The sequence below is a fragment of the Alosa alosa genome, chromosome 9, assembly GCF_017589495.1.
Source record: "Alosa alosa isolate M-15738 ecotype Scorff River chromosome 9, AALO_Geno_1.1, whole genome shotgun sequence".
NCBI lineage: Eukaryota > Metazoa > Chordata > Actinopteri > Clupeiformes > Clupeidae > Alosa > Alosa alosa.
Genome location: NC_063197.1, coordinates 20,811,258 through 20,837,834, shown reverse-complemented (window position 1 = coordinate 20,837,834; position 26,577 = coordinate 20,811,258). Strand labels below are relative to the sequence as shown.

General features: G+C 41.1%; 4 protein-coding genes across 19 annotated transcripts in view; 2 read left to right on the top strand and 2 right to left on the bottom strand.

The window, feature by feature from the left end:
* Positions 1–5,663, bottom strand: part of herc2 (HECT and RLD domain containing E3 ubiquitin protein ligase 2) — a 70,453-nt gene extending 64,790 nt beyond the window's left edge. For 12 of the 13 annotated variants that reach the window (XM_048253512.1, XM_048253521.1, XM_048253520.1 and 9 more), the window contains exons 1-4: positions 5,572–5,663; positions 4,401–4,510; positions 1,134–1,227; positions 734–868 (exon numbers count right to left, since the gene is read on the bottom strand). In XM_048253512.1, the coding sequence (XP_048109469.1) occupies positions 734–868; positions 1,134–1,227; positions 4,401–4,472 (301 nt within the window). In that variant the 5' untranslated portion in view covers positions 4,473–4,510; positions 5,572–5,663. The remainder of the gene's footprint in view (positions 1–733; positions 869–1,133; positions 1,228–4,400; positions 4,511–5,571) is intronic. The other variant, XM_048253513.1, reaches the window with a different exon arrangement.
* An 11,885-nt stretch (positions 5,664–17,548) lies between these two features.
* nipa1 (NIPA magnesium transporter 1) lies at positions 17,549–19,697 on the top strand. The gene is made up of 5 exons (XM_048252673.1): positions 17,549–17,815; positions 18,012–18,059; positions 18,202–18,292; positions 18,375–18,535; positions 18,884–19,697. Exons 1-5 carry the CDS (start codon positions 17,689–17,691, stop codon positions 19,393–19,395), a joined length of 939 nt encoding a protein of 312 aa, XP_048108630.1. The 5' UTR covers positions 17,549–17,688; the 3' UTR covers positions 19,396–19,697.
* A 300-nt stretch (positions 19,698–19,997) lies between these two features.
* On the top strand, positions 19,998–24,314 carry nipa2 (NIPA magnesium transporter 2). 4 transcript variants are annotated; one of them, XM_048252985.1, is made up of 6 exons: positions 19,998–20,019; positions 21,769–22,014; positions 22,490–22,546; positions 22,741–22,831; positions 22,938–23,098; positions 23,240–24,314. In XM_048252985.1, the coding sequence occupies exons 2-6, from the start codon at positions 21,876–21,878 to the stop codon at positions 23,893–23,895; spliced, it is 1,104 nt and encodes a 367-aa protein (XP_048108942.1). In that variant the 5' UTR covers positions 19,998–20,019; positions 21,769–21,875; the 3' UTR covers positions 23,896–24,314. The 4 variants fall into 4 exon arrangements, with proteins under 4 accessions (XP_048108942.1, XP_048108943.1, XP_048108941.1 ...); XM_048252986.1 differs by lacking the exon at positions 19,998–20,019 and adding an exon at positions 20,067–20,085; XM_048252984.1 differs by lacking the exon at positions 19,998–20,019 and adding an exon at positions 20,405–20,565.
* A 53-nt stretch (positions 24,315–24,367) lies between these two features.
* Positions 24,368–26,577, bottom strand: part of cyfip1 (cytoplasmic FMR1 interacting protein 1) — a gene marked incomplete in the record, with an annotated part of 53,791 nt that continues 51,581 nt past the window's right edge. The window contains 4 exon segments of the mRNA XM_048252981.1: positions 24,368–25,190; positions 25,522–25,669; positions 25,943–26,181; positions 26,358–26,452. Coding sequence (XP_048108938.1) covers positions 25,026–25,190; positions 25,522–25,669; positions 25,943–26,181; positions 26,358–26,452 — 647 coding nt within the window.

Genomic DNA, 26,577 nt, shown 5'->3' with positions numbered 1-26,577 from the left:
AGAGAGAGAGAGAGAGAGAGAGAGATGGAACGTATGGGAAAGGAGGCAGGGGTCAGGCAGATTCTCTCTCTCTCATGAACCAGGTCAGGATATTTCAGGAGTCAGCGCCGAGACGGACACGCGCGGTCACACAGTCTGTGTGAAGAAGATTCCCTGAGATTGTCCACCTGAGGCTCATGCTATTTGGGACCCGGAGCAATCATCCAATCTAAACAGAGAGTGTGTGTGTGTGTGTGTGTGTGTGTGTGTGTCTGGGCTGTACAGTGCATATTGGTAGCACATGCTACACAGATATCAGTCTGTGCTGATTAGATTAGCACCAGTGACACCTTATGTAAAATGTTTTTTAGAGTGTAGCCAGACGAGGTGTTTGTAACTACGTACCGATGCTAGACATTTTGTAGATTGTGCTACAAAACCATCAGCCTCTAGCCACCAGTGCTATGAGCAAAAAACAGCCCAAGTGTGTGTGTGTGTGTGTATGTGTGTGTGTGTTCTCCTTTGTCTTCCTAATGTCCAGCATTTACATCAATCATCTAAGAGAGATACAATTTTGCTCGCTAGTCCATAAGCACATGACCTGTCCACTCTGTTGGAGGTCATCAGAGAATCAGAAACCCCGAATCAGCACTCCGTTCGACTCAGCACTTTCTGTGCCAAAGCTGCACCCACGTCCCACCAAACCCCACCCACCCACCAGAGGTATGATGCAAGAGCGCGAGCCTCCACCCACCTGGCTGCCGCCCCCAGTCCCACATCTCAATGATGGAGTGATGGACAGATGAGGCCACCGCCTCCTCATCCTCCTTCTTGTCACGGTCGTTGGAGTCATCCTTCTTCTGGGTGCCAAGGCAGTCAGCACAGTCCTCTGAGGAAACCACAGAGAGGAGAGGGAGAGAGAGAGGGAGAGAGGGAGAGAGGGAGAGAGGGAGAGAGAGAGGACAAGATCCAGTATTAGCATTCTCAAGGGAATACTCACTTTGAACTACCCACTCCAAAAAACATGCATTTCAAATCTAAAAACAAACAAACATGTTTTTCAAGTTTTCCTTCACCATAGGAAGATTCAAGGTGATGAGAGCAGATAATATTCATAAGCATTATCAGGGCATTGTGGGTAACGCAGTTCTTACCTGGGTGAGCAGACTCCTCTCCATCAAAGACGATCTCCTCGTCTTTCACCATCTCGTTCCACATCTCCGTGAGCCCCTCTGGAGAGAAGGCGCGCTGGAACACAGAAAGGCAGATGCCTCCGTCAGCCAGCCTCACAATCAGGACACAGTTCATATAACGCAAGCCAAGAAAAAAGGCAACGAGGGGGGAAATATCACAAGGACTTTGAAAACGCCGTGGGGGATACAGTACATCACAGAAAAACAATGTTCACATGGCCTCTGGAGTCATAAAAAGCTCCTGCTTAGCTTACTGAAGAGACTTTACTGTTCTCCGCATGTGACATTCACACACACACACTGTACTTCTACATCACACATCAACTGGACTTAATAAAACACACACACACACAGATATATTGGGGGGGCTTCCTGAAAAGAAAGTCTCCTTGCAGACCTCCTTAGCCTCCTTGCAGAGCTCAGCTCATAACAGTAATCCGTCCCATGCAGCTTGTCTGATATGGGTTTAAATCTAATCCTTAAATACGCCTTCACTGTTCTCACTGGGCCTGTAACAGAGCACACTGACTGAGAAAGAACCCTCATCTTTCACAGTTTACTGTGTACATTACAACACCAGTGTCATTCAAACACTTATCAACTCTGAATTCACTCAGACTATAGCAGGGGAACCCGACCAGCTGTGCAGCATCACGGTTGTGTGCATTGGTGCTTGGATTGATTTTTGGAGGCTGATGGGGGATTCATAGCTGGTTTCAGTTTAGCTGACATTACAAAACACATGAGTTTAGCTGACATGATGAGACAATTATGGTCCACCTTCAACTACCATTGGTAGCCTAGAAGGGGACGTTTTGTGAAGAGAGAACCTTTGCACTCAGACAATAAGAAATCTGTTAATCACATGATTTTGCAGGGCACTGCAGTTTAGAGAATGAAAAGTGTTCACTATTATCAAACTGCAATATCTGTTTTTTTTCCAGGAGCGCATTCTGCTCACATTATGGTCTTTAAAAGACTGAAGTCTGACTCCCTGGAATAATGCCAGAAAAGATTGAAAGACCAAAGCATCAAGTAGTCTACAAGCTGTAAACCTTGAAATTCCATGGCAACTTGTTAAACTGTCCAGGCCATTAGACAAATTCTTCAGATTAGATTTCAAACCTCTTTGGTTATTTACTCCATCTATGGACAGACTAGGCCCACATGCTTATAGCATATAGACAAAATATTACCTTTTGACAAAAGCTTTGCATATTCTACTAAATCAGTGCCAACAAGTGTTATTTTACTGTGAAGGCATTACTGAAGGTTTGAGGCAGAATGAGAGCATGCTTCCCATGGTTAGGATTGAAGTATCACAGCACAATAATAGTGTATGCGTCAATGTATCTTTATGAAGAAAGCTTTCCAACATCACAAGTTTCAAAGAACGTACAGTAGTTGATCCAAGCCCATAAACTAGACTTACTACTACTACATTACATTTAGATGTATTTACAAGCCATTTCACTCAATTGCCATTTAGAGGCTAATCACAAAAAAACAATGTGTTCTTCAAAAAGCCAATTCTTCAACAGACCTCAGGCACCTCTGAGGCAATACTGGAAAACGACTTAGGCTACTACCAGGGGTTACACCAAGTCAGCTCTGAAGCAAGCAGCTCATGTGACCTTTGAGAGATTATTACTGCAGATCATATCACAAAACAGTATGCCTCAATTTACAACTTGCACATCCAACAAGGTATCCCAGTTTCCATCAAGCACAAACACAACATGCACTTCATGTCATCATATAGCCTAAAAGAACTATTGACAAACATAAGAAAAGTAACCTGTGACTTTCCAAGAGTGGAGTGTCAAGTGTCATCAACATTATACATGACACCCATATTGGTACGCCTATGGGTGGTGCAATGATAGCATCTGGACAAAAATTAAATATGGAAACAAACATTTAATGGAATCTTTGAGCAATAGAGTCAAATGTCTGAGCAAACAGGCTCACAGGCAGGCATGATATTTAACATATCTCTAGAGAGAAGGAGATAATGGCTCTGGTTGCCAAGTAGCAGATTGAGTATATCCCAATGAGACAGTGTGCCCTGACATAGTGAACATGCTTTTGCTAACAAACTGGCCATTGGGCAACAGAATCAGCTTCAGTGAGTAGGCTACTATTCAACCGTCAGCAATAAGCAATCAGTAAACTATCCTTCATCCAAGTACAAGGCAGTCAGATGACCTTTCCACTTAAGCTGTTTTTTTTTTTTTTAATATAGGCTTCTCAACAACAGCTTCCACGAACACATGTCTATGAAACGTAGGATGGACCCGATGACAGTGCTTTAGTGATCCGGTACCCAGAGGCACGCCTGCACTTATGGCTGTCAAGGGGTCTCAAAATGTCATCAAAAGCACAGCAGATTTGGACAAAGCTCTGATTGGATTCTCCAAATTTGTTGTTTATTTACCAAGTTAACCAGCATCGTAACAACAACAAACATATTTCTCAGCTACCTTTTTGAGTATTATGATTTTTTTCTTCCTTTCTTCTTCCATAAAGTTGGCGCGCATTTTTAATCCGATCATTCGGATGTTCACATTCCCATGAGGCCGATTAAATGGTTTGTTGTTCTATGTGTTTTTTTTTTTTTTGCTATTGCGAGGGCAGCTTGACAACTCGTCAGCTGGATGTCAACAAGTCTGTATAAAGAGACATTTGTTTTGCTGACTTTCCCATGGTGACAGTCTGGCCAGCAATGGAGAGGACTGTGCGTTTCTCACTACCGTGGCAACAAGCTCCGGCATAAGCATGCCTACCATATTGAGATGGGTCAACTGAATCATTATTTTAAAAGCCTAACTTCATGGACTGATTCAGTGAAGGAGCAAAACAGGTTCAGTCACGGCTGTTTGTGTAACCGAAGTAAGAGCCACTTAAGCTCATCATAAGGACTCACTTCAAAGAAAGCAAGCCATAAGATAAGAACATCTGTTAAGCAACCGCAATCTCAAGTATCTGCTGAGTCTACATGTCAAATAGTGCATCTGCAACATGAAGCTATGCTATTGGGCTGTCTTACTTTTTGATGTGTACAGACACTTATGTCTAAAGTAACAAGGAAATCAAGGACAGTGCAATGTCACCATGTTATTATCCCAAATAAACCTCAATAATATAACTAAATGGTCACCAAGCTTGCTTCTCCTTCTCAAATAATGACATGCATCTAGTCATAGCTGTTAAAAGAAATAAACTTACCTGCAAATCTATCTTCAGCCATTTGTCATGGAAACGCAGCTGAGCATCCAGGGAAAAAGATGGAGATGGCATCTTTCCCCCTTCTCTCCTGGCTGCCAATGCAGCCTGTCCTATACAAGACAGGTACATTTTAGCATAGAGACAAACATTAACACGTTTTCAGGTTTATAATGGCAAAAACAACATATAAGCACTGCTACCTGTCTAGAATTGGCAGATCAAAATCGGTTATTTAATGTAGCCAGGATTAATAATCATTTCCGATCATGTAGAATGCTGTTGCTAGCCTGAATGTGACTTCGATTCCACTACTTCAAGGGGCTAGATAACTTGCTGCTTCTACGTAGAAGTAATGGTAGAAGCAAGTAAAGGATCACCTGTGGTAACTAAAATGTAACGTTAGTTATGCTTTTCTGTAAGTGTAATTATGATAAATTAGCGCATCGAATGACTAATCGTTTTTATCCATTCAATGCATGGCAGCTGACAACTGAGCTTGCTAGGTGGCGAGCAACCAAGCACTGGTTTGCAGGTATCGATGCCACCAGAGAGAGCCAAATCGTGTTCACTGAACATATTTACTCGTGCCTGCGATTCGTGATTAATGCTGTCGATAAACCAACAATGACAAGACAAGATGACGCTACCCAGGCCAGACACTACTGACCCAAAGCTTCACATAATGGTTCACCCACGGGATGGCTGTCATGTTAAATTATTTAGCTATCCTAGCAAACTAACGTTAGCCAACATACGACTCACAGAGCGTGAAGGTTTGAACTGTTCTAAATATAATGTATTTCGTTCAAGTATCAATTAACTAAATAGTACTGTGTGTGACTCTACAGTCAGTGATCTTAACCTGTGCACAAGCTTTCAGGTGATTAGCTTACGTTAGCTAGCTACAAGGCTCCTATGTTGTTTATTCTGCTGCTGAACCTTTTGGTAGCTAACCAAGCTCCATAGAGCTCCAACCCCTTAGTGCTACTGTAGCTATGACTGCTAAGTTACATAGCTAGCCAGCTGGCTACCAAACTGCGCTAACCAGCTGTGGGCTAACAAGAATGGAAAACAAGCATACAATCTAGCGCATTTGTTTTTCATCACTGGATACCTTCACTGCAACCTTGTAAAGTGGTGTCTACATGCTATCCATAAAAGACTATATTACCTTTACTTCGGCTGATTCTATTCCTGTCCCTTCGGTCCACTTACAAGATGTGCTGCATTTTAACGTCGGCCATATTGTATAGTATGATTGACATTTAGACGAGCCAAAGAAGTCAGGCATGGAAACAGATGACGTCTTTTTGTCAGTTTTTACCGAGAAGGGGCCACCCAATCGCGTCTACTACAGGGACTCTGCAAAGGGTGTGATCAAATAAGCTACTCGCCTTCATATATTTTATTTTCTCCATTCCATCAATGCAGATAGTGATTATCAAAGCGCAAGCAAAAATAAAAAAAAGCGCAAGCAAAAAAGTGTTGGTAGAAGGTGCACTTAAGCAGTTGTTGTACCCTAACCTTCCGCTACCAATGTACATAGCTGTAGACCTGCCTCAATTACATTAATATTGCACATATTATTTGCGCAGTAGCCTAATCTCAAGCCATTTCACTTTCATGGAACTCTCTCGAGTAACTTTCAGCCTGTAGGTTATGGGAGAATATCGGGTAGCGTGGATTCAAATGTTTAAGGTTGTAATTGAGTTGTTTAGTGTCACACACACTCTTGCGTGACAAAATTCGTGGGCATGCCAGATGTATGTAGTTAAACTACATAGCCTACTATAGAAAACTGGAAAGCCTTATTGTCATTATTAGCTGTTTATAGTAGCATTGAGCGTTGTTACCATAGGGTTAGGAGGACAAGGCAGGACAATTCTGTTTAATTCTTATAATAAAATAAATAGGCTTAATAAAACTATGGCACAGAATTATAATTAAGGAGGAGGCTTATCTTTAACATGTTGTACAGCCAGTACTCAAGTTAGCTGCAAATAAATAGCAAATCTAGCTGCATATGCTTGCACAACCATGCCTATACCTAAATATGGCTAATAGTCCTACATAGCAATGCCAAAGAAAATGAAATCAGCGTAGGCCTAGATAACTGCTCAGCTGACATGATGCATTTTGTTGTTGTTGTTGTTGTTCTGACAATATGACTACATATCTGAACCTCAGTTAGCCTATACTCCCAAAAAGTTTGTATTAATTAGATGGTAAGGAACTGCCATCTAGAGGCTGTGTGCGGTAAGACAAGGCCTAGGTCCTTCAAGATGGTTATGGTTATGGGATTTTGCAGACGCCTTTGTCCAAAGCGACACACAAATACAAAAACAACATAATATTTAAAATATAACAGGGAACAGATTAGAATGTTGGTCAAACTACAATAAGGAGAATAGCGATAATAAACAACAATGTCAATTTAATCAATAGCCTAATAAAAAATAAGCAATGAAAATGAGGGAAAAAGCAATAATAAACAATAATGTCCATTCAATCAATAATATAAAAAAACAATGACATGGTAAGACTATATTAAGGGGAGTATCAATAATAAACAATAATGTCAAATTAATCAACAGCAATGGAAATAAAACAATATTATACAAACCATTACACATAAGAATAGATAGGATTGAGATAGATAGATAGATAGATACTTTATTGATCCCCAAGGGGAAATTCAGGATCAGATATACTTGAAATAATGAATGAATGGATAGTAACTGGAAAAATAAAAAAATAGGCTTCATAATAAATAAATAAAAACACATCTGGTCGATCACATACTCCAGCAAAACAGGCCTAAAGATAGGCCTAATACATTCATTTCATGCATTGCATTTTGTGCATTGCATTTCTTGTTTGTAACAGTAATAGAGGAAGTAGTCTAATGCAGGTGCATGTGTATTGTGCACGCACACACACATAGACACACACTTTGTCTGATTCCCACAACATAATTCAGCCACTGCACACCACAGTAAAACCCATGATGGCACAACAAAGTCACAACAGCCACTACGACAAGGGTGTAGTTGCTGATTAGTTTAGTAGTTAATACACTGCAGGTGCAGTGCCCCCCACCCAGAGCGGTAGATAAATCACCTCCCCCCAACATTCTAAATCAATTGTATGCACCATATTTCTATGTAGCAGAGTAACATTATACACCATTTGAAAGCTTGGACTCTTGGGAATCCATATATGACAACCTTTTTCATGTACAATCTGTATAGTGCTTTACATTGTCAGATTAATCTTACTATGTCTCAATTAATTTGTATAAAAAATGCCCTCCCCCCTTTGGTGCTTCCCTACCTTCTAGCTGCAGAGTGTATCCTTAGCAATAAGTAGATGCAGCATATTGGGTACTGAAATATTCACAGGAATCCATAGAAATTGAATATTCATGTTGTTTTATCCAATATTAGTTGTGCAGATGTACAGTCCATCTTATACACACCCATTGAACCAACAAAGAAAATGCAAAAATAGAGAGTTTTGTGTAATTATTCCATATTCTGTGTAGTCATTCTATATCTGAACCTCTGACATACATTCCAAATAGTCTACAAGAAACCTCTGAGTGTTTCATTTGAGACCAGGACTATGCTTCTACACCAAGAGGTTGCCACACAGTAAGCCTTTTATTGTCAGTATGCATTTTGGGTAACCAAAAGTCCTATGGGGAGTTTCCATAGGGCATTTTACAAAACACATGAGCATACCTAGGCAAATAATGGTCTAAAGTACTCATATTCCATTCTATATTGATCTACTTTGAGATTCACAAGACCTGGTGGGCTTCAGTTGTGTTTCCCAGACAAAATAAATGACCAAGAGGGCAGAATGTGGTCATTTCCAGAGATGTACAAAACCGCCTAAAAAAACTATCATTCTACCCTTTGCCGTTCATCACACAGTCAATCTATTGGTACCAAAATAATCTACAAGGCTTCTACTTTCAAAAGAGGTCAAGCACTTGAATATAAGTCAAAGTATGTGGAAAGAGGGCCATTGTTAGTAGGCGGTGTACAATTTTGAGCAAAAACTCAAAATAGGGGGGTAAGTGTAAAGATTTAATGGTTTACGTGTGTCTCAGAGGAGAAGGGGAATTGTATGTGCCATGTCGTAGCAGCCAATAACACAATAACTGCTAATAATGTAATAATTTTGTTTTTAATGTAAAAAAGCCGATGATGTAAATTTCCAGTAATGTAATAACATGTCTGAACCAATAACGTAATAACCTTTTGCCAATAACGTAATAACGTATTAAGGTATTGGTTGGTTATTACATTGTGATGTATTGGTTGGTTTGGGTTGGTTTATTACGTTATATCTGATCTGACCTGATTTCATCATCATCATCAACCGTTTTTTATTCAGGGAGAAATTGACAGCAATGCCCTGAGTTACAAAGCAACAACAATAATGAAAACAACAAAACAAGAACAATAAAAGATACAAAAGGCAAATAATAATAATAATAATAATAACAATAACAAAAATCAAATAATAATAATAAATAGAAAGAAAAGAAGGGGAATGTATAAATAATAATAATGATATTAAAGGTCTAAATATCAAAAAAAGCAAGAACATTGTGCAACAGCCATATCATCAATCATACCCTTGAATTACTCTTGCAATTTGTTCCATTTATTAGATGCAAAAAATGTAAAAGCTAATTTACCAAATTCAGATTTAATTTTAAGTAATGCCTTATAAACAAAAAGGAGGCAGTGCCTTTCCCTCCTATTATAGAGGGAAGACCATCCTACATTTTGGTATAATTTACAGTGATGAGATTTAAACACATCTCCAGTTATAAAACTTTGTGAACTGTGGTAGACTGCATCAAGTGATTTCAGAGTGGAAGGGGCTGCATGCATATACACAATGTCACCATAGTCTAGGACTGACATTATAGTTGCTTGAATAATGGTCATTCTGCTTTCTAAAGAGAAGCAAGACCTAATCCTGTAAAGTTTTTACCTTTTTTGTGAGATCAAGCACATGTGTTCTAAATGATAGTTTGTTATCTAGCCAAATGCCCAGATATTTGTATTGAGAAACTTGCTCAATTTGTGTTCCATTTAGGGAACAAATGTTATAGGCATTAAGCACACTTTCTCGATCTGGTAAAGATCATATATTTTGTTTTTGCTTCATTTAGATCCAGTTTAAGATCTTTCAAGGATTTCTGCACACAAATGCACATTGAAGATATGACACGGCTTGCTCTACAGATGGTGCATAGGCATAAATAATTGTGTCATCTGCATAGAAATGCATTTTACAATTTTCTATTGAAGCACAGATGTCATTGATATACAATGTAAACAACAGTGGTCCCAAAATTGAGCCCTGTGGAACACCATTATTTAGTCTCAATGGCTCTGAGGTTGATCCTGTCACATCTACCCACTGTGTTCTATTAGAGAGGTAGTTTTGAAACCATTTAAAGGAAACTTCATCTAGACCAAAAGAGGTTAGTTTTTCAAGAAGTAACCTGTGATTAACAGTGTCAAAACCCTTTAACAAGTCAATAAACAAAGCTGCACAATGTTTCTTACTGTCAACAACAGTAGCTATATGATTTACTACAGCAGTTGCTGCTGTAATTGTGCTGTGGCCAGCTCTGAACCCAGATTGATTGGACTTAATATAGAAGGACTTAATATAGAATATGATGACAAAAGGAACGAAGCTGTTCATTTACAAAGGATTTTAACATCTTAGCTAAACATGGAAGCTGGGAGATTGGCCTATAGTTATTCAAATTACTTAGGTCTCCTCCTTTATGTAAAGGGGTCACTAGGGCTGATTTCCAGACTTCTGGAATAGAACCAGAGCAGAATGTTAAATTAAAAATGTGAGTTAAAGGTTCAGCAATGACAGGGGCTGCAATCTTTAAGAGATGTGGGTCTAACTGATCTGCACCCAGAGAGCTTTTCATACACTTGGAATTACACAGTTCATAGAGAACCTCAGATTGGTTTACTGGTCTAAATGAGAAGGAAGGGTTATTAGGTCTATTTGAAAATAAAAACCTCTCTTCTTCAGGACTAGTGACACTGAAATGGACTTGTGTCTCTGGTGGCATATCCACATTATTCAATTGATCAAATAGAGTACCACATTTGATAAAATAATAATTAAAAGCATTATAAATCTCCATTTTCTCATTTACCACTTTAGAGTGGTTGAAGAAACACTTTTAAGTGAGTTAATCACTTTCCAGAATTTCGCTGGATTGCTACAGTCAGACAGATTGTTCAAATAATAGGTAGATTTAGCAGTTGTTGTACCCTAACCTTCCGCTACCAATGTACATAGCTGTAGACCTTTTTTCCCCAAGTAAGTGTATTTCTAAGATGTGTTTGCCAATTTCCAGCACTACCAGTGGATCTTGCCAATGCCCAAGCTTTGTTTCTTTGAGAAATAATCTCACCTAGATCATGACTAAACCAAGGGTTACATCTATTTTTTTATCCTAAATCTCTTAAAAGTTAAATCTCTTAAAATTTCTCAGGAGATCCTCCTTATCAGATATTGTGTGGTTGAGCAACACACTTGCACTTGAGTGTTTGAGCCTATCAATTGCAACGGTATGCTTTCTGTATTTTGTATTTTATTAATCACGTTAATCAAACTTTTAGTTGTATTCTGTCATCATAATTTTTTCAAATCTCCTTTAACAGTTGTGTTTGAGGTTAAAGGAGAAGTTCGGTGTGATATTGACCTAGTGTGTTGAAACATGGTACCGAGTGTGAACATTTGTCTCATAGCTCATCTCGGCTTGTCCCCTGCACTCCGAAATATGGCGCTAGTTAGCCGATGCTACCAACAGGTTTTTGATGGGGGTACTTCGGGCATCGGCCTAGCCATGCAAATAAATCACTGTTTTACACCATTTAAGAGGCTCAAAGTAGCCACACTTCATTGGTAGACTTCCGAGGGCCCTGACATTTAAAACGAGACTTTGAGAACTTTGAAAAGCACTGGTAGTTTATTTACAAGATGATTTATACAGACAGTACCTTCAGGAAGTTTACCGTTCACCTTTATCTTGAATTAAGTCACAATAAGTCGAGTGACGAGTACGAATGAACAGATATGATAAGGGATCAGATTCCAAAAATAATTCTGTGGACGTGCATTGCAGTAGCAGCAATTGGAATCCATGCATTTCCACGGAGAGTTGATAGCCCCGCTAAGGTGCGTCGAGATTTCTAGGCTAGTGCTGTCCAGTTTCATCAATGACTGTACATTTGCACTTCAGAAAAAGGGAAATGTATCTGCCTGTGAAAGAGTTTTCCAGTAGGCTACTCGAATTATGTGGGAGCCAGATGGAGCCGAGCTCCCTTAGAGTGAGGACTGGCTCCCATGAAAACAACAAAGTCAAAAATCTGAGGGGGTCTCTCATATTTGAAGGTGTCTGGCATTGTAATTTAATCTTAAACAACGTTCATTATCCATCCCTGTGCGATCGCATTCCAGGGACGTCGTTAGGCCTATTTTGGGGGGCGCTGAAGCCCCCCCCTAAAAATATACAGTAATAATATGCGTCCAAATTCACATCCATTATTCTCTGTTGAATTGCTCACGGAATACTTATCTCACATAAATCACACAGATGGCACATGAAAGGGCGGAACTGGAGCTTTCCAATAATATTAGCGGCTAGGTGATATTGATATGATAAACGGTTCCCGACAAAATTAACGTTGGACACATGACATTTCAGCATATTTCCACTCTGCACAATACGCTTCCACCATCTCCACCCATTACTCTCGATGGTATAGGCCTATCTCACAAACGCGTCACTCAAATACAGGGCAAACCACAAGAATAAACAGCAGACCTTACCGGACATGACAACATGAAACATTCTTCTGTAGGCCTACAGTAAGCCGTTCCCGAGTTTTGAAATTGCAGCAAATTTCTACAACTTGGTTTCCATATCAAAGAATCAAGTTGATCATGACATGCACAGATCAACTGCTTTGGATAGATATTTCTACCATCATGTTTCAGTTGACATGAAATAATCATAACCCTGAGAAGAGGAAGTTGAATGATTCCCTTAGGATCCATCCAGCCATGCAGTTAACCTTGGTAATAAAAGCTGGTAAGCAAAGATGCTCTTGCTCTACGCCTATGTGGCTTTTGAAAAAGGCCCTTAGTTTGCTGACTATGGAGTGAAGGATTTAATAGTTAGGGGAATTGTGTAATTTTAGGAACGGCTCATATAGATTTTTGCAACTGGTGATTTTTTACTTGCTAGGACCCCATTGAATACAAAACAACCTGTTTCCAATTTTTTTCTTAATTTTCGCTGCCAAAATTCAAGATGGCGGACAATATATGCGGAAAAATAATATAAAGGTTTAAAGTGGTCAACTTTTTGATAAATATACACCTAATAAGGTAGATAAGTGAGATACAGACTATTTTAAAAATATGTATTTCATCATTTGCCAAAAAAATTGGAGAAAAAAAAGAAAAGAAAATCTGCATCTTGTTTCATTATTGAAGAGTTCAACAAAACATTGTCATTGTCATTCAAGTATTTATCCTCACCACTGTCACTGTCTTTTTAATATTGGTGCACATCTCCTCAGAGCCTTCACACCTGCAAAGTTGCGTGAATGGTAAGTTGTTACTCTTCCAAGAACACCTTCTACTGCATTGGCTGGCAAGACAACAACACTTCACAAGTTCCACAACAGCCTCTGGAGCTGGTGGAAGTTTTGACAGAACAGGAGCCCATTGCCCATCAACAATTTGTCTCCATCCCAGTGATAGTGAGTTAAGAATCTTTGGAGCAAGCACTGTAGCTTGTGCCCAAACATTTGCTTGCCTGTGTGCTCTCAGAATTTCAATTTCAATTGAATTTCACTTATAGAGCGTCAAAACATTACACATGTCTCATGGCGCTTTACAGAGTGTTAAACATTCAGACAGGGGCGAGGAAAAACTCACAAGAATTGGAGAAACATGTAGGATGAAACCTCAAGCAGATCCACGACTCAAGGGCCTGACCCATCTGCCTGGGGTCAGTTACAGGACAGTAAGGTCTATATACAGAGAATAGAACATGGTATTTAGAGCCACCTGAGGTATATGTTACAAAGTGGTTGGATGGTTACATAACATGATAATGCATGAATTAGTGTTAAGTTCAAATAGTCCAGTGTAGGGGATGAATTGTCCATAGGAATTAGGAGTTGTCATCGGGCAAGTAGTGGGTCGCGGGCTGCGCGGGCAGGAATCCGAGCATGGGGACAGCAATAGGCGATGGTAGGGCAATCATAGGGATGGGATTTCCCTAGTTCCCGAGTTTTTCCACTCCCTGGTTGGGTTTTAGAGTTTTAAACATGTTCCACCGAAGGGCTTTAGCTGTTTGAAAACCATGTTTTGAGGAGCTGACACACAAATTTCTCACACCCAGTTAACACGTCTGGAGATGGATGAGGACCTACTACAAACCTAAAGTGTGTTAATGACACCATCATGACTTGATTGACTTGAAACAGAAACCTTTCCTTTCCCACGGGATAAACAGTAAATGGCAGGACAAACGGTTGACTTTCAATTTCCTGATAGGATAGGATACAATAGGATACCCGATAGGTCCACCGACTCTATACACGATGTGATTGGCCTGACCGAAGTTTGGTTTTTCCACCTCACAAGCCAACGGAGAGTTGCTAGACTACCCTGGCTGCAAATTACATTTGCTGCCGCTAGGGTGCGTCAAGATTTCTAGGCTGAGATGTATCTTTTGTCGACGTTCTCCAGTGGCCATGATAATGAGACTGTCTTTGTTGATGTCTGGCACCCTGCGAAGGGCAAGCATCAATACATCTGTGTGACATATGTAGATATGTGGGCTTTTGCCAAAATCACTTACTGTTACTGCCACCTTTGTGTGTGTGAACTGTGACTGGCAGTTTACATAGTTCAACAGCTTTATGAGCAAGGTAGAGGACGAGGTTGGCTTTGGTTTCCTTCGATCCCAGGAAAGCTTTAAAGTCTTTGGTGTGGAGTCTTGTATTTTTTATCCCTTATCATGTGCTTTTCCCATTGTATGGACCTGTCTCGTCCTGTCTTTCATGGAGTCTGTGATGGTATAGTTGTTAAATATTAAGTATATGTCATTGTAGCCTCGTGCCTTACTTTCAACATTTTCAAAGAAGCATTCTGCCAGATCATGGCAACAGTTTATGTCACTTTTCCTGACAACCATCTCCTGCACAACAACCATGCCATCTATTAAGATGCTATCCAATGTGTGTGTTAATTGCACTGAGCTACTCTGTAGATTGTTCAGAGGATGCTTTTTCTGAAACCAGTCACAATTCATGAAGGCAGACTTAGCTGTAGTGGACAGCATTAGGCTTGCATATAATCAAGAAATTCATATGTTCCCACAATTTCCGGCAAGTCCTGTTAACAGAATTATTGAAGACCAAAGAGCTCATTGTGGACTTCAGGAAGTCTAAAGCTAGCACACACCCCCATTCTCATCAATGGGACTGAAGTGACGTGTATCACCAGCTTCAGATTTCTGGGTGTCCACATCTCTAAGGACCTCTCTTGGACCCTCAACACCTCTACCCTGATCAAGAAGGCTTACCAGCGTCTCTTCTATCTGAGGAGGCTAAAGAAAGTCCACCGGCCTCCTCAGATCCTGGTGAACTTCTACCCCTGCACCATCAAGCGTATCCTTACCAACTGTGTCACAGTTTGGTATGGCAACTGCTCTGCCTACGACCGAAAAGCACTGCAGAGGATGGTGAAAAGTGGAGAGAGCGAGCAGCACCAAATTCCTGGGGGTGCACATCAGTGAAGACCTCTCCTGGACCACCAACACTGCATCACTGGCGAAGAGAGCTCAGCGCCGCCTGTACTTCCTGCGGAAACTCAGGCGAGCAAGTGCTCCACCAGCCATCATGACCACATTCTACCGAGGCACCATTGAGAGCATCCTCTCCAGCTGTATCGCTGTGTGGGGCGGAAGCTGCACTGAATACAACAGGAAAGCCCTGCAGCGCATAGTGAACACAGCTGGAAGGATCATTGGTGCTTCACTCCCCTCCCTGAAGGACATTTACACCACCCACTTCACCCGCAAGGCGACCAAAATTGTGAGTGATGCAAGTCACCCCGCTCACAATCTGTTTGATCTACTGCCCTCTGGGAAGAGGTACAGAAGCCTGCGCTCCCGCACTACCAGACTCACCAACAGCTTCATACACCAAGCTGTAAGGATGCTGAACTCTCTCCCTCCTCTCCCCCCTCCACCCTCAGCTACATAACATCCTGGACATTGGACCCACAATGGCCGCCTGCACTACTCCACTTGCACACTTGCACACTTGTACACTTTACAACTTGGTGTTGTTGTCCTGAAAACACAACACTTTTGCTGCTCTTACATAACTTGCACCACTATGCCACTTTCTTTATTACTTAGGTCAAACAGAACTACCCAAGCCTTTTATTGGCCTGACTTTGCACTAGTATTTTATTGACTGTCTATGCACAATTTCAACCAAATTTTGCTGCTCTTATTTTTTTCATTATTATATGTGCCCTCTTATTTACTTATTTACTTACTTTTTTGTTTACTTGAACGTTATGTTTGTCTGTGGACTTAAATTGGTAAAATATGTCTTGTCTTCACCGTGGGATAGTGAGAAACGTAATTTCGATCTCTTTGTATGTCTGGAACATGTGAAGAAATTGACAATAAAGCTGACTTTGACTTTGACTTTGAAAACTGCCCAACGCATCACCATTTCCTCATTCCCCTCCATTGAGGCCATCCAGGGCAAGCGATGCTTGCATAAGGCGCACAGCAGGTTGAGAGGAAGCTTCTTTCCTGCAGCTGAACTCTAGCTCTCCATCCCAGTGACAACCAACCAACTAAGCCCCCCACCCCTGGTCCAATGCCTCCTTGCCTGTGCCTGTTGAGGTGTCCATGACCATGGCAACCTTGACAGGGACAACAAGGAGGCAGACACCCCCATGTATGTTGTTACATTCACATTACATAGCCATATTTATTCTGCTCTTATAAGGTAACTGCTAATACACTCTACATATTTATATTACTCTAAACCTCTCTACCTTATATAAATCAACTGTATACTACTGTCTACACTGCACTATATTTCTTGACCTGTCTATGCACCACCTGTCTATACTTTGTATATCACATTGCACTTTTCTCGTTTTTTGCACTTCTGGTTAGACGCAAACTAGCCTGGGTGTTCCCATGCTGCCTTGCGCGCGATTTGATTCACGCTGCTAAGGCAGCCTGGAGACCATGGAGCAAATTTTCGCCTGAGATAGGGAACCAATCACAGAACAGGGGGGAAAGCAAGACGATGATGAGCCATGCACAGACGCATTTGATAGACATCCGTGGCACCCAATAAACGGATCAAATACGAGAAAATGAACGTTTGGTTCCCAGACCACGTCTCATTGAGAAGTGGTGGCGCTAGCCAGGCTAGACGCAAACCACATTTTGTTGTCTTAATACTTGTACTCTGCAATGACAATAAAGTTGAATCTAATGTACTCTAATCTAATCTATTGTGGTGAGTGCAGAACATTACTTTAATTCAAATGATTATTAGGTTATGTGAAGGAAACTTTTAATAAATAGCATAATGGTGGTTACACCCATCACTGGTTGATAATCATGACATCTCATGTCACCCATGGTCATATTTATCACCTAAGTCATTCAATTTTATTAGAAAATGTATGTATATAATGATAATACCTAACATATATCCATTTAAAATGTTTAAAAAGGTGATTATTTGCAATTTTTGGTGATATATCCGCCATCTTGGATTTTGGACCTGTGCAGTCTGGGAAAAAATTGGAAACTGGTAGTTTTGCAAACTATAGGGTCTGAAGAAGTGAAAAAACATAATTTGCAAAAATCTATATGAAATGTTCCAAACACCTTTTGTTTGCTACATATCGCCCTGCACTATAACCTGTTGACTCCCTTTGGAGCAGTGAGTAGCATTGGACCTGCCGCTAGTCTTCTAAAGGGGCGGGGCATTGGCGAAACCCATGTGACATAGATACAGGAAATGGCTTTTCTGAACCGTATATAAATTGTCTCATTTTTGGCACGCACCTCTGAGCTTTACCACAGCATTCTCTGGCTTTACAGTCACGGGTAACATCACTAGGCTATTGAAATTGGCGTTGTTACGTTGTAACATTTCATATGGCATCTTTTTTGTCCGTCAACTCCACGCCAGTGTTTGGGATTGGGATTGCTGTGCTGTCCAGTTTCATCAATGGATCTACATTTGTGCTTCAGAAAAAGGGAATTTTACGTGCCCGTGAAAGAGGTAGCCTAGTTTTCCGCAGGGTATTTAAAGAAACGTTTTGGGGCATTCATAGAAAACATTGATTAGCCTGCTTTTCAGAAATGCTAAGAGATGGCCGTATGCTCAAAATCAGTTATAGCTGCAGCATTTAGTATATAGCCTAAATATCTATCTCGTGAATAGTTTAACTACAAAAACTGACATTGTGATTTCTCAGGGGGATCCTACTTAGCAGAGACTGTGTGGTGGATCGGTACTCTTGCAAGTGAGTGAAACCTTGTTTGAAATAGCCTAACAATTACAACAGCGTGTTTTTGTTTTGTTGTTATTCATCATTAGTCAAAATGTAACCCTTTTGTCGTGTAATATCTTGTCATCATCACACTTCCTCAAATGGCCTTAAATAGCTGTGGTGGGCCAGATCGGGAATTTTGTGGCATACAATGCGGCCCCAGCCGTATTGGTCACCCCTCTTGGAGCCCTTGGAGTGCTTTTTGGGTGAGTTGATTTGCCGGTTCTGCAAAATGCGACACAGACACCAAAGGTCAACTCCACCTCCGACCCCAATATTCTGTCACAGGGCCACCCTTGCCTCCTTCGTTCTTCAGGAGCACCTAAACATCCTGGGGAAACTTGGCTGTGCGCTTTGCTGCTGTGGTTCTGTAGTGCTCATCATTCATTCTCCAAAATCTGATAATATGACCTCAAGTGCAGAGTTAGAAGAGAGGCTGGTGGATCCTGGTAAACACACATTTCCATTGTTCTTTTTGTACAATGACGATAAAGATCTACATGTTTTTTTTTTTTTTCCTTTCTTGTCCTTTCACATTAGATTAACTTTCTAATGCAAAAATGTACATTTTTAAATTCTTATAATGCTATGGGTTCTATGCACATCATTTGCTTATACCATCAGATCTGTAATTTTCTGTCATAGCCTAGTGTGTACAGCGTGACCAGGAAGTTAATCTGCCTGTATAATTGAATGATTTACATAGAGCCCATTTTGGGAAAGTTCCAATGTTAATCATAATGTCTACTCTGCATGTCATGTTTCAGCTGTATTCTATGTCTGTCTTCAATATGCAGTGGTCATGGTCTACATCACACTGGTTGCTGTTCTGCTGTTCGTCTTGATTGGTTGGTTGGCCCCAGCCTATGGATCGTCCAACATCATGGTGTACGTTGGCATCTGCTCCCTCTTGGGTACATTCACAGTACCTTGCTGCAAAGGTCTTGGTCTGGCCGCTCAAGATGCCTTTGATGGGATTTCTGTAGCCAGCAACAGGGCTTTCATGCTCTTCTTGGGCTTACTAGGCACTCTTATAGTCAGCATCCTAATTCAGTTCACTTTCATCAACAGAGCCCTTGAAAGATTTAGCTCTCATATGTTTGAGGCCATCTATTATGTGACATTCACTTCGACAGTGATTTTGGCGTCTGCCATTCTCTTTAGAGAGTGGACGTCGGTCAGCATTGTGGACTGCCTGGGCATGCTTTGTGGTCTGACCACTGTGTCTATAGGGGTTGCACTGCTGCGCATCTCCCAAGATGCTTTACTCACATGGAAACAAACGAAAATGTTGAAAAAAGTTGAGTGATACAGCTTTCATAGTCACTGAATTTGTTCTTGATATAGTTTAACTGTAACATTGAGTCCCAGGTATTTGAAAAAACCTGTGCCATAATCTTTTAAATATTTAAATGTACAAAGTAATTTGGTTGATGATGCATAAACAACTGCAAGTAAGCACAGGCCTATTTCAATGCATATCAGAGTGTGCTATTTTTGGTATTTTTATAATTATGCTATGCATATACAACATGTATTAATTCATTAATACATAATCTACTGTGATTGTACACTGTAATTCATCTATATTAAAAAAAAGTTGTCATTTTACTTGATTTGGATGAAATCTTCTTTCATCTTGTGAAACCTTAGGAAACTGGTTTAACCTGCACCATATCTGTATGTTTGGGACTTCATACCCAAAGAATTTACACGTTTAAATTTACAGATTTAAAATATTTTTTACGTGTGGTCTATTTCCTTGGGGGACAGTAGCCTACACTAGCATACTTTGACAGAGTAGGCTTTAAATTGAATCGCCAGCACCTAACTCTGAAATTAGCCTAGACGGTGTTGCCTAACTCTTGCATTATTGAGAGTAATTCTAGGCGTCACACAACAGCAAGGAGCGTTCGTCTTCACACCTCGACGGGTAACATTTTTAAATCGGTCCATGGCCGTCTTTTAAGCTGAACTCATAATTGAAAGCAATTGAAAGGTGAGGGACTAACTTAATGATAATACTTATGAACTGGAAAGTGAGTTATACTAAATCTCTTAGTTTAGGGTAGGCCTAACCTAGGCTATGCCAAAGCCGAGACCTCCTTAGATATTAAGAGCGTCGTTGTATGGCTAACCAGAAAGAAAGGTAATCTTCACCTGAATAATTTTCGGAAGGTTTTTTTTTTCTTTCGCTTTTTATGCACAAGTTAGGCTATATATAGGTATATAAGTAGGCTTTATGCTTTAATATAGAATGTTTACAAGTGGACTGCTGTCCAATGAAAATTGGGCATTTTCACACCTGCGCATTGAGTGGCTTCATGTAGGAGGATCCGACCAGCCCGTCAACCTTGCCAAGGAAGAAGGCAGGGCTGAAGCTACATAGCTTGATCTGTTAATAACAAATAAAAATGAGCAGCATGTGATACTTTTACGGACGAAACCAGTTAATTATTTTACCTCGAGGACACTAAAGGTAGTGACTATTCATTCTGTATTAAAGCCTGTATTAGTTTATGCATGTCATGAACTACTGTGCAGCTAGCTAACATTATAGTATGAAGCTAACGTTAGCTAGCTAATAATATAAAGCTACCAAGGTGGCTGCTATCTGACTACTAGACATCGAGACAAGTGAATGTGTAAGCTATGTAGCTTTAGACATCACAGTTTCTTAATATTATTTATTATCTACGAATCTACGTGCTGGCCTAGTAAGGAAAGTGTCATATATGAACACTGTTCAGCAAGTTGCAATCTTAGCACTCCGAAATTGTATGCTACTGAAAGGGTTAGCTTTCCATAGTCTGCTGGGTGAGGGATAATCTTACGAGACATTGACGGAAATTTCAATTTTTTGCCAAACTGTTGACAACACATTTATCGTGTAATTTATCATACGCTAACTGTCACATATCATTGGACTTTGGTAAGACGGTGTACAGTGCTATTATGACCTGTAGGACAATTTAACTTGATAATAATATTAGATGGCCTGATAATAATATTAGATGGCCTGATGCTAACATCAATGTGCAGTTCCTGGTGCCTGACAGTCAACAGTGATATAACTTACCAGAGCCCCTATTAAAACTTCTCTGGATATACTTTGAAGTAAACGTACTGGTGTAGGTGGGCCCTTTGGTAGGTCGGAGAGTATTAGTGTTGCAAAACTATGCGCTCATTTCATTTCAACTCGCTTATCTGTGTTAAGGCCAGAAATGTCAATTATGTTAACCATGTGACTTTCTTCCATTGGAATAAGTGGTTTTGTGTGCAGTGTCTTTGGTATGTGTAATTGCCTGTATGTGTCTTGAGAAAGATTCAGCTATGTTATTTGCTGGGTCGCTAGCCTTTTATTTTACTCGGTAGCTAGCTACTAAAGGAAGAGTCACTTCCTGGTTTTCTCAGACAATGATCAAGACAGCTAGTGTACTACTCTGGATACGATAATGGGAACATAGTGGGTTTGTTATCATATATCTGTTGACAATGAACGAAACTATAGAAAACCAGACTTTAACACTATGCAATGTGACCTACTCAATGGGTGAGTGATTATAAGTAGTTGAAATTGTATTGAAATTATGTGATTTGTTTAAAGAGTTATGTTCAAACTCTTTTTTTTTTTTTTTTTTTTGTCATGAGAAGGTAACCTCTTGATACTGTCTTTTTTAAGGCTTTACAGTTGGTCAGGTCTGCGATACCGGCCAGCCCCTACAGTGTTTGGGTATCAATGTGACGGACAGTAACAGCACGGACAGTAACAACACATCCAGCATAGCAATGGGTCAAGACCGGGGAAAGTATGACTTCTACATTGGCCTGGGCTTGGCCATCAGCTCGAGCATATTCATCGGTGGAAGTTTTATACTGAAGAAAAAAGGGCTTCTCCGCCTTGCCAGGAAAGGCTCCATGAGAGCAGGTAAGTTCTTTAAGTTTTTAAGTTCATTCTTACTCTTCAGAATATCTTGACACTTGAGGCTGTTGTAAGGCATAGGAAGTTGATACACACCGAAATGCTTTCCTGTTAAGAGTTGTTGGTAGGAGAGGCCATTTAGAATGTCTTCACCGACCGGGCTTGCTTTGCAACCTCCTGCGTTGATGGCCGGGTGCGGTGGGCTTTACTGCAGTCCCTCACCAGTCCTTATAGCAACCATCCTTTATTGCTCCAAGGAGTTGTCAGTGTTATGCTATGTCAGCTCCTGCTCTTCTACCATAAAACAAATTCACAGCAGTTCAACAACGTAATTTTTATTTTAGTTAACCATTATTATTATTATGTTATGTCTTACATGTCAGGTGAAACAGCAATGCTGTTTGACAGGGTTTGCCAGTTACATAAACATTTCAGGAGAGAAACAAAGGTGTAGGAGTTCAATGTGCTTTTCTTTGTCTAGGACAAGGCGGACATGCATACCTAAAAGAATGGTTGTGGTGGGCAGGCTTGTTATCAAGTAAGTGAAAGTATTTCCTTTTAAGAATGTCCAAGTTTTGCTCCAGTGTTTTATTTTTTTCTTCTTCTGGTTGTTTTTGTCATGCCATATCACACTGAACAATATAGATGTGGTTTGAAGCTGTACCCAATAATGCCTACTCTTTTTTTTTTTTTTTTTTTTTTTTTAAAAACTGTTCTTTTGGTCTTTAACAGTGGGGGCAGGTGAAGCTGCAAACTTTGCTGCTTACGCGTTTGCTCCAGCTACTCTCGTGACGCCACTTGGCGCCCTCAGTGTTCTTGTGAGGTTTGTGTCGCACCTCTTTTTTTCCCCTCCCAATGACTAATACCTTCAGTATGTGGTTGCAAGGTCCATGGAGTAATGGGTGTGCCTTTTGTTTTTATTTTCATAGTGCAATCCTGTCCTCCTACTTTCTGACGGAGAGGCTGAATCTCCACGGCAAGCTGGGGTGTCTGCTCAGTATCCTGGGCTCCACTACCATGGTCATCCACGCCCCTCAGGAGGAGGAAATCGGCAGCCTGGAGGTTATGGCCAAAAAGCTGGTTGATCCAGGTAATTCACAGTGACTCAGTGTCATATGATTGTTAGGCAGTTTCAGGAACATTGTGTAAATTGAGCTAAAGGTGATTGAACTCTGGAGTGGGTGCAGCATGTAGAAGTGACATGTCCTGATGCAATCCTTTCCCCCCCAAGGTTTTCTGTTCTTTGCCACCTGTGTCGTCATCGTGGCCCTCATTTTCATGTTCGTGGTGGGTCCAAGGCACGGTCAGACCAACATCATGGTCTACATAACCATCTGCTCGGTGATCGGAGCCCTGTCCGTCTCCTGTGTCAAGGGCCTGGGCATCGCCATCAAGGAGGCCATCGCCGGCCAGCCGGTAGTAAGGAACCCGCTCTCATGGATACTGCTTCTGGGCCTGGTGGCCTGCGTCAGCACGCAGATCAACTACCTGAACAAGGCACTGGACATCTTTAACACGTCGCTGGTGACGCCCATCTACTACGTGTTCTTTACAACATCGGTGCTCACCTGCTCCGCCATCCTCTTCAAGGAGTGGGAGCATATGGCCACGGACGATATCATCGGTACGCTTAGTGGCTTCTTCACCATCATTGTGGGCATCTTCCTGCTCCACGCCTTCAAGGACGTCAACGTCAGCCTGGCCACGCTGGCCGTGACCATCCGCAAGGAGGAGAAGCTGGCCTCAGCACCTAACGGCCTAGCCTCGTACGGCCACTCCAGCTATGAGCTGCTGCACAACGACAGCACCGCGGACCATGATGACCGGGAGATTGGACTGCCCTTTGACAGCGTCTCTAGAAGGAATGGCTCCATGTCAACTGCGTAAAAAGGGGTGGGCAGGAGATGGCATCTACTGGACTAAGGATGCTGTGGGGGTTCCTGTTTCATGTTTTTATTTAAAAACAGGCTTAACTTAAGACAATCAACTCTTTGGGCAAAAAAAGGTGACTTGGATGGACCAATCGATTGTAACTACTGGTTTTTTTATTATAATTATTTGCCTTATTATACATTTTCGGTTTTGACTTAAAACAAACTTAAGTACATGGTTAGGCTCCCTCATCTCATTCTCCATGTAGCACTGTAAATATTGATCCTATATGTTTTTAAGAGCTTTTGTTAGAATTACTGTACAGACGTCTGTATTTACATGCACTGAGTTCCTTTCTACCAGTTGACTATTGATTGCTTTATCTTTGTAATAAAGTTGACCCATGTACAGACATGAGATCCTACTAAATCAAAGTTTTGGTGGAAGGCTTTATTTGCAGTGAAAACAAACATTCAGTCTACCAAAGTTTTGTATGTTATATTTATTGAATTAAAATCAAGTTACAATCATTCAAATACAAAAAGGCACAAGGAATAATGTTTTAACATTGGTAAGAACTTGGTTACTTTAATTTCAAGATTATAGAAAACACAGTATTGCATGCAATTTGTCAAATCCACCATATAGAAAATATACTCTACCTTCAACCCCTTTTACCTAATAGGTCCCCATTACTTGTGATATTCACCACAGCAACACCCTTTAAATAGCTGTAAAAACCCTCCTCCCTCCCTCCCTCCACTTTTTCCATATCTATAGAAAACATGAAAAATGAGCTGCATACTATCCTAAAAAACATAATGATAATAGTTATTCATTTGTAATAAGGCACATGTGTACAACATTTACGGACAATAACTAACTTGGGCCACAAAATATAATTGTATATATTTGTTTTGTTTGCTTTTTGCTCAGAAGAACACAGAAGAGAATGTGGTTAAAGGAAGGATATCTCTTCATTAGATGCTACTTTGCTGAATAGGAATTACACACTTCAGTTTGGTGCACTTACTGGCTTGCTAAATTCAGTGGACTCAATGGATTGCTAGGCTCTGGCAAGGAACAATGCCTCCAGAAGAATCTCAGTTCATGGCATGTGATTGGTGGAAGGTGCGGTTGGAATTTCAGTTGCTGGCTAGCGATTGGTGTATGGGTGGCTGGAAGCACCTCACGTGTTCCACTGGCATGTTCTCTCCATCCCCAGATTTCAGGTACTTGTTGAGGATCGCAAAAATCTCATCGTTCAGGATCTGGTACTTGCGGATTCTGTCAACCATCTTTTTCAGTGGCTGTAGAAAAGAAATAGAAAAGACCAGCAATTAAAAACTTTGTCTCCACCTCAAGAGCTTTTACACCATAGCAAAGAAAAATGTCATGAAACAAGATTACATTTTTTGAGCCAGATACATAGAAACATAGAAGTAATTTAAAAACTCTTGGCATGACCTAGCAAAACATTTCTAACCTCAAGACAGTATGTGATATTTGTAATACACAGATCTTAAGTCTGTAGCCTGTACTTCCAGGAGCTCTGGTCTTTGTAACCTGTAACTGGCCCCAGAGGGATGGGTTCATGATGAGCTTTTCTGAGAAACTGAGAGTCTCATGTCCCTCACTCACCACACTCTTGATGACCTCGTCCTTGCCGTCGTGCTTCTGCACCTTCAGCAGGTGGTAGCTGAAGTCCAGGATGTCGAAACGCCGGTGCTGGCCAAGTAGAGTGATGATCATGCAGCCAGCCCAGTTGAGGCCATCGCCAAAGCATTGCCTGCGAAAACAGGACACGGTCAAAAATGAGTGACTGCTTTATTAGGATGTTCATGTTGTCTGTGGCAAGTCATTTCCTGTTGGCAGGATTGCAGTAGTGTGACTACTACATAGTATATGTGGTAAGTCACTTTGGATAAAAAAACATCTCCTAAACAGGCTGATCAGGTTGCCTATAATTGTGGTGATGGCCATTGTTTTATGTGTTGTTGGCAAGGGAGCAAACTGCTAACACGGCAGACGGATGCCTTTTAGGAAAAGGGCTTGAACTCACTCCACGGTGAACTCGTGGGCTCCCACGGGGATGCAGTACACAAACTGCATGGCACTCCAGAGGCGGTGGAACTCCACACACTCGTCCACGTGCATCACGCCGTTGCTGGGCAACGGGCCGCGCCAGATAGGGTCGTCGAGGAAACCTCGCACGCGGGTCAAGATGACCTCGAACATGGAGAGGCCACAGCACAGCCTCTCTTTAGTTAGCAGGTCTCCCTCACGAGCGATGGCTATTTGCTGTGGAGACACAAAAATCACCAATCAGTACAGCACAACACTTCAGCCAGCTCATCGTCTTCACACACACACACACACACGTTTGTAGGTTTGGCTTTGCTAATTCTCGTGCTAATGATCCTGATTGCCTGACGCAGCTCACAGCACTAATGGTTTTGGGTGAGAGGAACGCCCACCTGCGGTGTTCCAAGGCGCTCAATTAGTGGCACCATGTGCAGTGCTGTGTATTTGGCCTCCAAACGCTTCATCTTGGCATCCAGACGCTCCCCCTCTGCAAAGGCAAAACTTAATTAATTAATGACAGGTCAACTACACAGGTTATAGACACACACACAAACACACATACACCTCCACATAAACTTGGGTGTAAACAAAGACAACATCAAATATTGCAAG